The sequence below is a fragment of the Bactrocera tryoni genome, chromosome 3, assembly GCF_016617805.1.
Source record: "Bactrocera tryoni isolate S06 chromosome 3, CSIRO_BtryS06_freeze2, whole genome shotgun sequence".
Classification (NCBI taxonomy): domain Eukaryota; kingdom Metazoa; phylum Arthropoda; class Insecta; order Diptera; family Tephritidae; genus Bactrocera; species Bactrocera tryoni.
In genome coordinates, this window is record NC_052501.1 from 20,118,078 (window position 1) to 20,134,637 (window position 16,560).

The 16,560-nt window shown below is 31.2% G+C and overlaps 1 protein-coding gene across 2 annotated transcripts in view; it reads right to left on the bottom strand.

The window, feature by feature from the left end:
- Positions 1-16,063, bottom strand: part of LOC120772236 (TGF-beta receptor type-1) — a 30,285-nt gene extending 14,222 nt beyond the window's left edge. Inside the window, exons 1-4 of one of the 2 annotated variants that reach the window (XM_040100730.1) lie at positions 15,113-16,063; positions 14,720-15,058; positions 10,376-10,490; positions 1,724-1,863 (exon numbers count right to left, since the gene is read on the bottom strand). In XM_040100730.1, coding sequence (XP_039956664.1) covers positions 1,724-1,863; positions 10,376-10,490; positions 14,720-15,058; positions 15,113-15,284 — 766 coding nt within the window. In that variant the 5' untranslated portion in view covers positions 15,285-16,063. Of the gene's footprint in view, positions 1-1,723; positions 1,864-8,355; positions 8,499-10,375; positions 10,491-14,719; positions 15,059-15,112 lie in introns of both variants that reach the window. The other variant, XM_040100728.1, reaches the window with a different exon arrangement.
- Positions 16,064-16,560: the final 497 nt, after the last annotated feature.

Consider the following 16,560-nt stretch of genomic DNA (forward strand, 5'->3'; position numbering starts at 1 on the left):
CAAGCTTTCATTTTTGTTAAAGTTCTCAAAGCTCTAGTTTAAGCTATCGGCTAATAAAAAGCTCTCTACAGGTACATTCGATTTTTGAATTAATAATTTAATTTAAGATGTAAGTATTATAATTTCTGAAGCTTTCATAAGTGAAAGCTCACAGCGAACTGTAAAAATAAAGAAATAACAGCAAAACAATTTTAAAAATGTTCAAGCTTTCATTTTCGTCAAAGTTCACAAAGCTTTAATTTAAGCTTTCGGCTAATAAAAAGCTCTCTACAGGTACATTCGATTTTTGAATTAATAATACGAAAAAAAAATCAAATCAGAATTAACGCTTTAATGTAAAATGTAAGTATTATATTTGCTGACGCTTTCATAAGTGAAAGCTCACAGCGAGCTGTGAAACTTGTATTAAAAATAAAGAAATATCGGTAAAGCAATTTTAAAATTTTAAAGCTTTAATTTTTCTTAATTAAGTTCACTAAACGCTAAACAAAGTAAAACAATTTTAAAAGTATGTACGGCAAAATTAAATACTAATTGATCTATAGCCTATCAAATAAATAGTAAGTTATAGTGATATATAATAATAGAGTAAAAACAAAAAATTGTAATATAATTTAATGCAATGAGTGACACAATGAAGCGAAAAAAATTGTACAATATCCGAACTTCAAAATTAGTGAAAGCACAAGTGAAAGCTCAAGTTACAGCTTTTATTTTTGAATAAATAAAGATGTATCTCAAATCTAGCATACACAAATACCAACAGTTGCTTAACGAAACTATAGTTTCAATACTAGAGTGTAAGCTTCCAGCAAAGCTTTCACAGCTTTTACTTTCTTATACACCATTTAAGTACTTCAATGACTCTCTGGCACAAAAAATATCACAGAAATCGACGCAAATAACCAAAACTGTAAATAATTTATGTAAAACAGTGGTTTCAAACACACAAATAGACAGTGTACCAGCTTAAAAATATTTGTAGAATGTAAATTATTTAAAATTATGTGAGACCAACGCTGACAAATGGGAGCTAGTTAATGAGTTAAGGATGATAATAATGATACATATGAGATTTGTGAGCGTTGCACAGGATTACAAAACACAATACGCCGAAAACACCAAGGAAATACATGTGACGAGGACCACAACGACGTTGCGCGAGTGAAAAAGGAAGTATGTAAGATTGTTCCCAGCCTGCATTATACAAGAACTATACAGTTTTCGGGAACAAAATGAGCTTGCAATTTCGTTTAAAGTTTTTATATGTTGTTCTCATTGATTTTGAGTGCTTGTGTCGATGAGTCCACAAAAGGATATGGTTGCCTACATATGGAAATATGGACGCAGGTACATAAATGACGGACAGGGTGCATGTTTTTGGCCTTAACGGATATTATATAGTGTATGTATGTATGTATTTAGCAAATTTTGTTAAATAAAATTTTCGTGATTTCGTGAGAGTGAATGTGATATGCCAATTACACAATATGCAAAAACATACATACACATATAACAATTTTGAACGCTATATAAAATGTGGATAAATGTCGGTATATATATGCATTTAATGTAATGTGGAGCATAATTGCATGGGATGAAAATGTTTTGACGTCACAAAATTGCCGTTACACTGAATTTTGCATGATACTCAAACGTGGCTACATAATTTTTTTTTTGCTTTTTTTCTTGTTTTTGCATAGTAATGTTGTTGGACGCTCACCTGCAGTCGGCAGAATTATTGAGAAATTGCGCTCCGTATTGCAAAAATCATTATGGCAACACTGCGTGGCGTATGTGGGGGCAATCTCATGACACCAAGCCGGATCATTAGGCGGTAGATTGTTCTCAGAGCCCATACATCTAAAGCAATAGGTGTGTGTATTTTATGCCAGCAGGTGTTTTTTTTTTTTGGTTTTGTTAATAGCAGTGGTGTGGTGGTAGTGATGATAGTGTTGTTGGTTTGGTGTTAAAGTAAGTTGCAGGTTGCGTTGACGTAGGCGGCCGTTGGTAATAGCATAAAAACGACGTTGCAATGTGGGCGTGGTGGTAGGTGGTGTACATGTGTGCAAAGGTGGCAATTTAAATTAGTACAAACGTGCAATTTTTTCTTTTGATTTTCATTTTTTTTCTTATTTTTCTAATTCGGGCGTATTTCAAAACATATTTCAGCTTTATTATTTAGTACGTTGGACCAGCGAAAAAAGACGGTAAAGGGGTAACTGCAGACGCAGCAGCATTTAAACTATAAGCTAAATAATTAAAACTAAAAATTGAATAATAAATTGCAATAACAACAACTACAGTAGCAGTAAAAGCGTCCAGAAACAAGCGCTCGCAGGAGTTTCGGGTAGTACTAACCACATTTTTAACCAACTACACCTATTTTAACTTGCATTGCTTACGAACATATGCGCGTCTATGCGCACGACGCTGCTATGCATTTCACTTTCGCTACATACATACATACGCTGACGTCAATTTTGATTTCAATTTGCGCAACAAAAAGCCGGTAAACAAAATATATATATGCAAATACGTGAATGCGAAGCACTGAAAATGCAAAAGGAGCGAAGAAAACACCGTCCATACAAAAGTGCAAGCACGGCGCAAGCATGAAAATCAATATATCTAGGTATGTACTATGTATGGCGAGCAAGCCTACCCCAATGTTGAAAATATTACGCATACGCGGTGTACGCCACGACAGTATGGACGGGTTGGCGAAGCAAAGAAGTAGAGGAGGAAAATGGCTACAACAACGCTTGTAGCCACAATGACACAAACACACAAGCAACATAAACGGCATAAGTATATAGGTGTATGTATTTAAATAGCTGAGACCGCCGACAGCCTTGGAGACAGCAAGGCGCAAAGAGCCAAGACCATGACTGTCTGTCTAGTGGCTGGCTGGCGCACTGCATGGCTAACTGACACGCTCCAAGCGAGGGTGGTTTGACCGCAACAGCTTGCAACAACAAAAACAAGAGCCTTTTAAAAACAAGAAACAACAGCTTGCAACAACAACAAATCAACAACAGCTTGCAACAACATATCGACGACTGCTGTGCAAAACATAAATATTTGCAATACGGAGTAAAAAAGTTGTTGTTGTTGTTGTTGTTGTTGCTGCTGTCGATGATGTTGTTGCCGTCGTCGTTGATGTTGGTAGCTGCGTTGGTTGCGCCTTTGTTGGTGGTGGCAGTTTAGTGTACACTTGCGAGCAGCTCAAATACTCATGGCGTTTAGTTAGTCTGAAGTGGCCGTCGTTGCTTTGTTACATCGGCGTTTGCTTATCAAGCTTACAAGCATGCATTTCAGCGCGCACAGATAACGGCACAAGCCGTTTGGGTTTTAGATTTTCGCATTTATGGCAACTTATAGGCTTTATAGGACTTTTGAAAATAAATCCAAGTTCTAGTAAAATTGCATTAAGAAAAGCTGACTTATTTTTATCGCCATGAAGTGAAGACACACAATGCACACACGCCAAGCAATTTATGAAAAATAAAAAAATTCAAATAATTCCGGGTACTTTTCCATTAGTTTTAGAACTTACATATGTGATATGATATGACAAGCTTTAATTGCCTGCTAATTATACAACTAACACTATATTTTGAGCTAGAGGATCAATTGTGTTCGATGAATGTAGGTATGAGCTCTTGTGAGAAGCAAATTGCACGGAAAATGATTTATAAATCATAACTTCAAAGTCTAGTTAACATATCAATATTTAAAGGTCTAGTAAATGGATATCCATTATTTAGCAAATAGATGGCTCTAGTAATCCATATCTTGCGAGAGGATTCAGGTTACACTATATAGCTTTAGAAAGATAATATTTCTTACCACCAAAAACTTTTCAGAGAATTTTGTGTTTGATTTACTCAGTATTGTTTGAGCAAGCCTCAAATATGAACACTAGCATGGAATAATATAAGGTATTTTTCAGGTTTCTTCGATAAAAGCGAATCCTCAAACCAGACCAAAAGTACAAGGTGCTAGATCTGAAAGTCATATGGTCGAAAATATCGATAAAACGCAAACGGTAGCCAAACCAGGATTGACGATACAAAAGGTTTTACTATACTTTTGGTGGGATTGGCAAGGAATTAACTACTAGGAGCTCGTCGTCTAAAGCGAAACTCTAAATTCGGAACACAACAGTAAACAATTTGACCTCCAGAAGGAAGCAATCGCCCAGATGCGGCCAGCTTTGCAAATAAATTGCGTTTCATTAAGGCAACACCAGGCCACACACAACAATAGTGGCTCACCATAGCTCCGTGAGCTTGGTTAGGAGGTTCTTATACACCCACCTTATAGTCCATGGGACTACTAGTTATTCCTGTCTATGGCTAAGTATTTTGCTAGTGGAAAATTCGCTTGAAGAGAAGCTTATGAAAATCGACTGACTCAATTAATGCAAAATAATGGATTTGTTTTATTCCAGCTTATATTTTGATTGCATTAAACTTAAAAACCCTTCTGGATTTAAATTGTCAAAGTTGTCCGATAGATGGTGCAATAAAATCATCTCGTCACATTGTTTTAGACTGTCAAGCTTTCACGAGACTAATTTTTAAACGACTTTGGTACACACTTTCAGGATACCAAAAGAATGAATCGAATTTAACCACCTTCGCATGTCTATAATGACAATTATAGTAATCATAGATAAATTGTGAAAGCTCGATTGAAAGTTATGGTTAAAGCTTGAGTGACAAATACACTTTTGTAGTTCTGATTGAGCAAATACATCTTTCAGAACACGCATTTAAATTAGGACTCTTAAAGAAATCCTTAAAAAAAAACGGTTTCTATGAATTGGAGCCGTATTTTAAACAAATATATTTTTTTATTTTCTTTATCCAACATTATTTGAGGTTTTACGCCGGAGCAGAAACTCCTTAAAACTCAATTGAATGTTCTGATGCTTTTTTCACTTTCTCTTGTAAGTTTTAACAATAAGTCCATGTAGCTGCTGAAAGCTCAAGTGAAAGCTCATAACTTTTTCTTGATAATTTTTTTTAGATGTGTGAAAACTGAGATTTGGTTTTGGGTTATATTAAATCTATATAACTGCTGAAAGTTCAAGTGAAAGCTCATAAAGTTTTCTTGTTAATTTTTTCCTAGATATGTAAAAACTGAGATTTGGTATTATATAAAACCCTCACATACCATCAATAACAGCCACATAATATAAATAGAATCAGAAAAATTTGGAAGAAATTCGAAGAATTATAAATTACTTTTACTTATACAGTAAAACCTAAAAAATTAGAAAAATTTTAAGGAAATTTGTTTTACATTTAATGAGTTTTTTGAAAAAATATTTCACTTTTCCACAAACTTTAATTTTGTATCTTTGGTATATAGAAATCACTTTAAATGAATTAATTAATAAATAGAGCCAGTGAAGGGGAAATACCTCTTTTGTAAACTAGATTCTAAAAAACACTAACTTTTTAAGTAAAAATTTCTAACAGAAAAAAAAAAAAATAAACAAAACAATTTTTAAACTTGTTTCACACAAATTGCAAATATTTAATATTCTGAAAAATATATTTTCGTATTAAGAAAATGTAGTAAAAAATGTGCCCATATATGGATTTGTTTGTATGAATAACTGGCATTACATATAATTTGTTGTTTGTACTGCATTATTAAAACCACAACCAGCCACAAATGTAGTTACAGGTAAGTATTTATTATGAAGAAAGATATATTCTACTTAAATAGGTTATAAATATGCAAAGAGCAATGCTACACAGCTAATCGATTATAGCCAATTCAACCCAAATATAGGCAGAGCACAAAGGGATGCAGTAAGTTAAATATCATGTAAATATGTATGTATTTATTCATTATTAGGCATAACATATGTACATATGCACAAATGCATTGGTTTTAAGTGAATAACTGTATGTAAGAATATTTCAGTCACTGCTACTATTTAGTAAATAACTAACGGAACATGCTAGAACTGCATTAGCATTACCAAACTACAGTGCAGCAGAAATTAGCAAAATTTTGAAGAAAAATTTTTGTAATGCACAAAATTAGAGTGTGAGTGTATTTGTCTCTGAGCTAGTGTTAAAAAAAATAAGGTGTGCAAAAATAAAATAATTAAGAATGGTTTAATTAGCTATAATACAAAGAAACCCTTAACACAAGCCCCAAAACATATTGTTTAAAAATACTGGACTAAAAATATTACTTGGAAATTAAAAAAAAAAATTAATAAAATTTATCTAATAAAATCTATATGTATGTATGTCGGAAAATTTTAAAAATATATGTATTATTTAAAAGAATTATGAAGTTGAAAAGCAAAAATATAAAAAAAAATTATTTAAAAATAAACAATAAAAAAATTAGAAAATACGTATTATTTCAAAAAATGTTATTTAAAAAATTACTAAGGAAAAATATTTTGGGAAAATTAAACAAAAATCAAAAAAAAATTAAAATTAAAAATATGAATTAAAAAACATTACAAATATTTAAAAGTAAATATTAAAAAACTTTATTTAAAAAAAATCTAAACATTATAAAAATAGTTAAAAACCAAAAACGTATAAGAAAACTGAACAAACAAAATATTGGAAATTTATTTTTAATAATATTGCTAAAATTAAAAAAGAAAAAAACACATTTCAATCCTAAAAATATTGAAAAAATTAAATAAAAAAAATAATTATTAGAAAAATTATAAAAACATATGTACATTTAAAAAAAATTCCAAACTTTAAAAAATATTCATGTATTTTAAAAAAATGCTAAACATTCAAAAAAATAATATAGTTAAAAACAAGAACATATTGGGAAAAATTAAGAACAAAATATTGGAAATTTTTTAAAACAATATTGGTAATCAGAAATTAAAATAAAATAAAAAACAAATTTCAATCTTGAAAAAATATTGAAAAAATTAGAAAAACATTTAAATAAAAATAATAATTAAAAAAAGTTATTGGAAAAAATCTGAAATAAACTAAAAAAAATACACGAAAAATTAAAAAAAATATTTGAAAATAAATATTAGAAAAATTAAAAAAATTAGATATTTAAAAAATTCTAAATATTAAAATTAAAAAGCACTATATTGGAAATTTATTTAAAACAGTATCGGTAGAAATAAAAAAAAAATATTAGAAAAATTAAGACTGAAAAATTAAAAAACAAAACTCAATCAAAAAAAATGGTTGAATTAAAAAAATATGTGATATTTAAAAAAAAGCGTATTGAAAAAACAAAAAAATATGGAAAAAGTAAAAAATGTAGGAAGAATTAAAAAAAATCATAAAAAAATCCATCCAAAATTTAGAATTTTAAGAAATATATTTGAAAAACAAATCTCGGAAAAATTAAAAACCAATAATTTATCTAAAAAAATATACATACATATATGCACATATGTATGTATGTACATACATACATATATTAATATATATTTTAAAAAATATTAATTAAATAAAATATATTTTTTTTAAATAAATATTCAAAAAATATTATAAAAAAAATATAATAAAGAAATTTTATAAAAACAATTTTTAAAATATTTTTTAAAATTTATTTTAATTAAAATTAAATAAATAAAAAATACTTTGTATAAGTGGAGCTTGCAAAATCAGCTTGTGTGTGCGTGTGTGTGTACAGGTTGGTGCAAATAAAGAACTGTAAGTGTGTTTGCAGTTAATAATTAACTGTAAATCCGATATAAGCCAGAGTACAAATTAAGTGTCAGAATAACGAAGTCCAACGACCAAATATTTGGTAGATTTAAAATCAATGCTTAAGACAAATAAAATAGTTGAGCTTTTTACCAAGGATATAAAGAAAGAAAAACGAATATAAAATAGTTGTAATAAGTGGCGAAATTGCGTGCGGGCGTGCGTGTTTGTGTTTACGTGTGTGTGTTTGTGTGCGCAGTGGCTGCACATGTGCGTTGTAAATACAGTGCAAAAAATAAATAAAAAAAAATAACTAAAAATTAAAAAAAAATATTTGCTACATTTAAACTAATAATTGTAAAAAAATTACAAAAATTATAAAATATGCAATAAACCTTTGTTGCGAAATTAAAACCCCACAAATCAATATAACGAAATTAGAAATTATTTGAAAGACTTGTAAGTTGCAAGGTAAGTGACAGTGTAGTGAATAGTTTTTAATATAAAAAATATATATATTGTGTATTGCTTGCATTCCGATTAAGAAATTACGCTAGTTATAATAAAATACTTCGAAAAAACGTTAAGGAGTAGTAAATATATAGCAGAGCATTAACTAATAGTGAGTGTAGTAGTAAGAGTAGTATGTGGGTAAGTGATGTAGCCTTTGGCGTACCTGTCCCAAAACTCAATTTCAATAGTTCATCTTTATTGCAGAAGTCATCACTACAACATTTAACTATATAGACGTTCTTTTTCTCGCGGCTAGTCAGGCATTCGAGCGGTTCACGCTGCAGATCATACTTCTTTTCTAGGCACCTATGTGCATTTTGCAAATACAACAACGCATTTGTGCGACATTATTTGAGTTGTTGTTGTTGTATTTTTTTACGAGGAATCAAAATATTATTCGAAAATAAAACAATTAGTGCTAATAAACAGTTATTAATTTCAATATAAATTCAAATCATTTTTTGTTTTTTGGTTTTTTTGTTTTTAGTAGAGAAAATTTCGAGCAGTGAGATTTTGGTTAGTTCAAACTTCTTCAAAACAGTAAAAACAAAAGCAAAATTTGAAAATATAACAATGTATATAGTTTTTGAATTAATTTAGTTGCTAGTTTAGTATATTCATTAAACGCAAAACAGAAAAAAAAACAGAAAAGGTTTTCAAACAATAATTTGTAGAGAACAAGAAACGATGCTCAACGCAGCGGCGTAGAATTACTGGTTTAGTAGGCGCTTGGGCGGGCAAATAACGTTCGTAAAACGGGACATAACAAATGTTGTTGCTTGGTGGGTGGGGGGAAAAACGGTGAAATGAACATCACAAAACAGGCATGAATAAAATTAGCAGCGGCAGCCAATGATATTTTCAATTTCAATTAGAAAATTAACTTTGCACTTGTGAAGAGAGCAGCAGCTGGACGCGAATATATGTATGTACACTAAAACTCAAAACAGAGGGATTTAAACGATTTTTTGATTGTATTTCTAACCTAGTATGCCTTAAAAACTTAATTTGTTTAAGTTCAGTGCTGAGCTTTTAGCAATATAACCATACAAATCCGTTTTAGAAAATTCAAAAACCTAACCTCAAAATAGCATAATTTAACTCTGCCTGTTATATTTATATTAAATTGCTTTTAAATATAGTATTTCAAATATGTAAGCCTTTCCTTTTTAATCCTTTTCATTCCAGCTTTTAATTTGAGAAATAATTTTACGAAAAAAAAATTTAGTTTTGTCGGGTTTAAACATAAACATAGTTCAAATTCAAAAATTTAATTTAATTTTTAATTTAAAAAATTATTATTTTTGTATTTAAAAGGATTGCAAAAATTATTTGAATTTAAATATTTAAAAAATAATTATTTTTGAATTTGAAATACAATTTTTTTTTGTACTTCAATTTATATTAAATTAAATTAAAAATGAAAATTTAATTTTTAATCTAAAATTTTTTTATAAAAAAATTCGCAACCCTACTTATTCGAATAAAATAACCATTAAAGATTAAAATAAATAAAAGCTCCAAAATTTGTTTTAATTATAATAAATTAGTTTTTGTAAAATGTTTTTGAATTATTTTATATTTACTACCCTGCCTAGCATCAAATTTTTTTAACTGTCAACTATATAGATTTTTTTCTATACCAAACAACTACAACTGCTGCTCTCGCGCTCACAGATTGCAAAAAAACGATGGAACCAATTTATGTGTAACTTTGTAGACTTTCAACACTTTGCGCACCTTCAAAAGCCTGCTGCGAATTTGTGGTATAATATTTTATAACAGGTCGCAAGTCTAAATTGCACAAATCGTGATCGTTACAGCAGCCATGCCCGCCGCTGGGAGCAGCCGGGCGCGCTGTAGGCCCACCACGACTGCCGTCATTGCACCAAATGAAACGACCGGGCGGAAAACTCTGAGACATATTAAGACACCTGCACGTGAGCGCCGAAAAGTAAAACAAAAGTGGTGGATATTAAGACGCGGAGGTAAACAAACAAAAAACTTTATAGAGATTACGCATTTAAGTTGGCCAATCAGTAAGATTTTAAAATAAAATAAATAAATAAAAAAATAATTAAAATATAAAATTAAATAATAAGTTCATGTTTTTTACATTTATAGTATTTATGTAGAAACTTGATTTGCTAGGTCTTAGGTGTTGGAAAAACGTAAAAATTTACCTGTAGCTAAATATGATTTTGTCCTCATCCTTCACCACTGACGTAAAGCAATAGCCGTCCGTTTCACATATGAAATTCGTGTCCTTACAAATGTCACAATGACATTTCAGCGGCCCTGTAGTGTGTAAAACGAATAAATGGGGGTAAAGGTTAGATGGCTCATTGATTATGATGTAGCGCTAAATGGAAATAAGAACATAATTTTCTTAAATGTAGTATGTGATTTGTATTACACATACAAAAAAATAGCAACAAAAACAACACGTTTTGTGATTTTAGCAGACGACGCGACGTTTATATGTATTATAAATTGTGTTACGAAAAATGAGACCGACTGAATTTGTATGCCGTATATAGAACATATGCACATAAGTACATACGGTCATGTTATATTTCTGTACATGTGCAGGCATGTATGTATGTCGGTATGTATAGAGATATGCTTGTAAACAAATGCAATGACGTATGCGAATGTTAAACAGCTGTTACTGCTGCGCTCGCTGCCACTTGCTGGTGTTGGTGGATAAGTGAGGGCGAAGTACAGTGATTTCCGGAAAAATAAAAATAATTTCTGACAAGAATATCAATACACATTATTATAAAATATATATGTAAGTATGTACCTTAATGAGCTGTCAATCGGGCAGATAAAGTAAGAGCTTTCGTTGCCAACGTTTTTTTCGTTACAAACGAAATGTTGTGCGATTATATAATACTCAAATTGTTGAGTAACAGTATTTAAAGAGGCTCAACTTTGGCAAGCTAAAGCAGAAATTAATGAAACAGAACATACATAAGTATGTATGTAATATAAGAAACAAGAATAGGCACTTCGCGTTTTGATGTTGTTGTTGTTGTAGCGATTACCTATACCCCGTTTGGGGGAAAGTAACAAGTTAGTTGCCATCGCGGTCACTTAACGAGAGACCCAGGAAACGAGCAGTTTCAAGTTTATTAGTATTTCGCGTTGGGATCAGTTTGCATGGCAGAGATAAGTATGTCATTGTGGTCTAAAGAATTTGTATAGAGATTGCACCGCGGCCTTAGACAATAGACAACAAACAACAACAACAATAGTTCATGTCGCATTTCATGGAGATATCTTTTCCAATAACAAAATTTCCATACAAGGTATGGCAGCTACATATGTACTATAGTGGTCCGATCTGAACAATATGTCGGTTGGTTATAATTTTGCATTTAATCAAATAGTATTGGCACATAAGTATTTCGGATCGGCATTTCAGGTACATATGTAAGTATACAACAAAATAGTGTTGATACAATTTTAAGAAATGCTATATCGTTAACAGTTTTTGATCAGAAGAAAGACCGTGCCCGATTGAGTTACATGGACACGACTGTCGCTCGTTCACGGGCGGACTCGTTTAAACAGTTGGCAGTCCACAATCAACACGAATTTAACTTCGGAACAAGATTAACATCACATCAGCATTATTCAGCACTATTTGTTGAATGTTTTGTGCTATTACAACAATAACAAAACCACTATACATATTTACATACTTTTATACACCTAGATTTATATAAGTATGTACGTTTTCATAATATAAGCTTTTCTCTAATACATACTCTTGTGGCATTGCTGTACAAGTAAGTTTGTATTATTTACATGCTAAATTAAAGCAGAAACTTCAACGATAACAAACAAAACTGAAAAATTTCCTGCATTTGCATAAGTATCTATAGGGGAGAAAACATCTGTTTTTAATTGCTTTGGAATTTTGATTTTTCAATAAAACTATGCAAATGTGTGAATTCTGCACAACTCAACGCGTTATTTCATTATCTGCTTACTGTCTGTTTGTTTGCTTGCTTGCAACTGAGTGATTTGATTTCCAATGGAGTTTTTATACGGAAAGTTGCAACAACGATGACGGCGGTAGACGCATTCACATAACTGGCGCTAGTTTTAGTAGCTAACACTGTCACCGCATTGCTTGTTTTTGTTACTACTGATGTTTTCATAACTCGAAAAAATATTAACGAATCAGCAAATAATAAACGAGATTTAATTGAAATGAAAACAATTACAACAACTATACCAACATAAACAAGTAGTGTAAGGAGTGGAGACAAAGCATTTTAAATCGAATAATGAATTTATGTACATACATATACTTGCATACATACATACGTACATACATTTGCAGTTGTATGCATGTCAGCGTATGCACTTGATTGTGTGCTTAAAATTCAAAATAAACAAAACAACAAGCGCAACAGAACTTTGCAAACTAATGAAAGCTCGATTGATACGGCTCGTATGCAATTGCACACAGTTATGTGTATGTATGTGTTTACATATGTATGCATGCATACACGCATGCATATGCATTTGCACTTGCATTTTTATTTACATTTACTTTTTTTACGCTGCAAAGCATGTAAAAGCCATAACTCATGCAAGTGGACGCGTTATATATGCGTCTTTTGTGCCTTCTTTTCATATTTTTTATAATTTAAATAAATATGCAACAACACATGTACGGAACAGGTATACAACAAAATAAATAATTAAGTAACTCTTCAATTATCGCTACACATTGTACGCTAAATCAACTTATAGTGTGAATTTTGTGTTTTAATTGCAAAATATAACAATAATAAACTCTCAAGTGTAAGTTCTCTTTGATAAATAGATGAACTGAGAAATAAAAGAAAACAAATGCCATAATTTTATACAAACACAACTATAAAAATACACAAGAAAAACGTTTGCACCGAAGCTAGAATACCCTTCAAAAATGCAAAAGTTTACATACAAGAATTGTATTTTGATGGTTAAGTTGTATGGCGTTTATATGCTATAGTGGTCCGATCTAAACTATATATTTGGAGATTAACGAATTACCTTGGATAATAATCTGTGTCAAATTTCGTGAGGATATCTCGTCAAATAAAAAAGTTTCTCTACAAGGACATAATTTTGATCGTTAAATTTGTATTGCAGCTTTATGCTTTAGTAGTCCGATCTTCACAATATATTTGGATATTAAAACATTAGCTTGAATAATAAACTATATCAAATTTTGTGAAGATATCTCATCTAATAAAAAAGTTTTCTATACAAGAACAAGATTTTGAAGGTTAAGTTTGTATGACTGCTCGCTCTAATGGATATCGGCGGTTCCGACAAATGAGCTGCTTCTTGAGGTGAAAATAACGTGTGCAAAATTTCAAATCAATATCTTAAAAACTAACGAACTAGTACACGTTTATACAAACTGTTGAACAGACAGTGCTATCGCCATGGTGATCATTTATATATTTATTATATATCTGATAGAATCTGCGAAGTTAGCTTTTGGATGTTATAAATATCGTGGCGAACTTAATATACCTCGTTAAGGGCATAAACAAGTAAAACAAATGGCATAATTTTAAACAAACGCAACTACAAGAAAGGAAAAATAAAACCGAAAAATCAAAATAAAAATAAAATAAAAAACAGTTATCTGCACATATCGTGTAGCTCATTGCACTCAGCTGATTGTTGAACCATTAGCACAATAATGAATATAGTTTTTGTAGCAGTCTGCCTTATGTGCACTATTTTATATACGAGTAATGCCTGTAGCACGGTAGAGCGCCCTAAGGCAACTTGTGTGACGTGCACGAAAATGCTAATATATCGTATGTAATTTAGATAAACATGAGACGCTTTTCCAAAATATCCGCGCAATGCAAAAGGGGAGAAATGAATAAATACACTTTTCTTACAATCTTTCCTGTAATTAGTGGTGGAACGAGCGTTTGGCAATAATGTATGCAATGTACTGGCGCTTCATATAATGAATATGTACATATGTACATACATACATATATTTTTTCAGGTTTTATTCTGTTATTATTAGCTGCTTATTGCATGCGTGCACAAATATAAGCTGGCAACAGATTTTAACTTTTCCTTATTTATCACTGTAAAGTTGTAAGTTATCTGAAGTCAGACATTAACGACACGATTGCTTGTGAGCAAGAAAATTATTTACAGATGTGCTCAGAATAAAAATTACTTCAACGATCATTTATCATAAACTAATTGTTTTCATTGTGGATTTGAAGTAAAAGTTAAGTTTTTTATAAGTTCTTTCAGATTTTCAGACTTATTTCTTTTCAATGGATCCGTAAAGCTTAAACACATTTAAAACGCTATAATTTTAAGCACCTCGCACTTTTCATACAAATTCGTTAGCATCGAAATAACACTGGACTTAATGTTTTATAATTATATGCCATTCAAAGTTTCGAAAATATTTTCTACGTGGAAAATTAAATATAAAATCTAATAAATAAAAAATTGTGATTCCAACATTTGCTTACTCTCTCGCTTATTACTGTTACTTTTGTGTCCGCTAAGTTGATGCAACAGCGGCGTTGATAAAGTGGTCTGTTGCGGCACCAAAGCCATGGGCAAGGTATCGTCATGCTTTGAACTGTTGTTACCCATATCCATTCGACCAGCTGTTGCCGATATTGTTGCGGATGATGGTACTGTAGCCACTAAAGTGTTCTCTTGTTGGCGTACAGTTCCTTTACGAACACTTCCATTAGCAGCAGCATTATTATTTACATTACCATAAGGAGACATCCACTTGTTTGCTGCAGTCTCTACATTCGGCGTATTTCTTGTGGTATTAAACACTATTTCGATGGGTGTGGCTAAAAGGAAGGCTTTTGTGAATTTAATGTTGATAGGAACAATTCTGTACCTACCATCTGTTGGGCTCATTGGGAGCAATAGCAACATAACTAATGAAACCGTTATAAGAGATAGTGACCACAAAATTGGTGGCTTTTTTCGTTGCTGCGCTGATGGCGTCGATGCTAAAACCAAAGAGGCTAGTGTCAGTTGAATTTGGTGGCTTCGTCGACGCAATTCCGACATTTTATGTGTATATTTGTTCCTTTTTTTTGTCCGTTATTGTTTAAAATAATTATTTGTTAAATCCTTAACAATTATTTAACAGCGTGTTGTTGCACAATTAACTTCACTCAATGAATTTTGTAGTCCCTTCTAATTTTTAATAGCCCGATATCGTAGCACTTGTTTCTTACAATGGTTGATGGTACAACTAAAGGTGTTTATGGATTTGGTACTGCTTTTAAAGTACTGCTGTTGACATGTGTTAACAATGAGCAGTTGGAGTAAGCAGCGCTCCACCAAAAAGGGAGGCGGCTCAAAAAGTGGCAACGAGTAGGTTAATTGCATTTAGACTGTTTCAAGTGATTCACAAATTTTGCATTTCTCGCACACTAATTTTCATTAATAAATCAACAATTGAATACAGATGCAATGAATGGAGGTGAAAAAATTATTACTCGTGTATTCCGATTCCTTACACTTTGACCGATTATTATTATTGCAATATTTTTTGATTCTCCAATGCTTTATCATACTTTATACTTTTCACATTCACAGCAAAAACGATTGCTGCCTACCTTCCACTTCTAATTGGAAAAAATTTGGTCGCCACTGCGCCAATTATGTCTTGCAATAAATTTGTCACGTGATTTTCACTTATTGAATATAATTAAAATATTCAACACCGACTGCGGAGGCATTCTGTAATTTCCAATAAGAAATTTGTATAAATTTTTAGCATGTTTACGCGAAATTTACGGAAACCGTTTGCGCGAAAATCGCCAAACGAAGGAATCACTACCGCAGCCGAAACAAACTCGAGATATGAATGACATTGCCACACTAAAATTTATGGTGGCAATTTTTTAAACTTAATAGTAAATATATATTCAAGCGTGCAGTATACGTACTAGCATGATACATCGTTTTTAATTTGATAACCACGTATTTTACAAAAACATTATTAATATTGAGAAGTAATAATAATAAAGACTGTAACATATATTTAATTAAGATTATTAACTGGCAACAATTTGAAAACAATTGACGTTTTCTTTTGTGCTCGTACAACGTGTGCTGCCACATCGTAATGTCACAAATTTTATTGTTATCAGAAGTTATAATCACAAAACTCTATTGATAAAATTATGAAAACCAAATATTATGTAAAGTTTATGTTCACTATGATCTTATTAATATATATAGTCACTTTTAATAAAGCTTTTTATGTAACTTACTAGAAGTTGCTTGTGCAACGATGTATTGGGGTACAAGGGTTAAAATTGGCTGTGAACGGAAG